The sequence below is a fragment of the Buceros rhinoceros genome, unplaced genomic scaffold (genome assembly GCF_000710305.1).
Source record: "Buceros rhinoceros silvestris isolate BGI_N320 unplaced genomic scaffold, ASM71030v1 scaffold24249, whole genome shotgun sequence".
Lineage (NCBI taxonomy): Eukaryota > Metazoa > Chordata > Aves > Bucerotiformes > Bucerotidae > Buceros > Buceros rhinoceros.
The window spans coordinates 6,032-6,405 of record NW_010432456.1 but is presented as its reverse complement, the minus strand read 5'-3'; the positions used below and the strand labels follow the sequence as shown (position 1 = coordinate 6,405).

The following is a 374-nucleotide window of genomic DNA, read 5'->3' as shown; positions in this document are numbered from 1 at the left end:
TCGGGCTCAGGGCCAGGCAGCTGCCTCTGCCCCAGCACCCCCATCCCCTGCCTGCTGCCCACCCGCTGCCCACCCCTCCCTGCCTACCCCGGACCTGTGCAGGGGGGGGACGCTGTCCTGCGTTTTGAGGCTGCCACGCGTGGAGACGACGTTGAAGCTGTCGGTGCAGTCGCACTGGACGTGCAGGTAGGACTTGGGGTGCCGGTTCTCCACCACCACAATGAGCCCTGCCCAGCCATGCGTCAGGTAGTAGCAGGTCATCCCCTCGCGGCCCTGTGACACAACAGCAGGGTCAGGGGGGTGACACCTCCAAATCTCAGCCCCTGGACCAGCGTCTTCCACCTCCAGCCAAGGGCTGCCCCTCTGCCAGCGTA

At 67.1% G+C, this 374-nt stretch overlaps 1 protein-coding gene across 1 annotated transcript in view; it reads right to left on the bottom strand.

Moving 5' to 3' along the window:
• CAPN15 (calpain 15) overlaps positions 1-374 on the bottom strand; it is a gene marked incomplete at its 5' end in the record, with an annotated part of 5,642 nt that overhangs the window by 341 nt on the left and 4,927 nt on the right. Inside the window, 2 exons of the mRNA XM_010143793.1 lie at positions 26-51; positions 95-273. Coding sequence (XP_010142095.1) covers positions 26-51; positions 95-273 — 205 coding nt within the window. The remainder of the gene's footprint in view (positions 1-25; positions 52-94; positions 274-374) is intronic.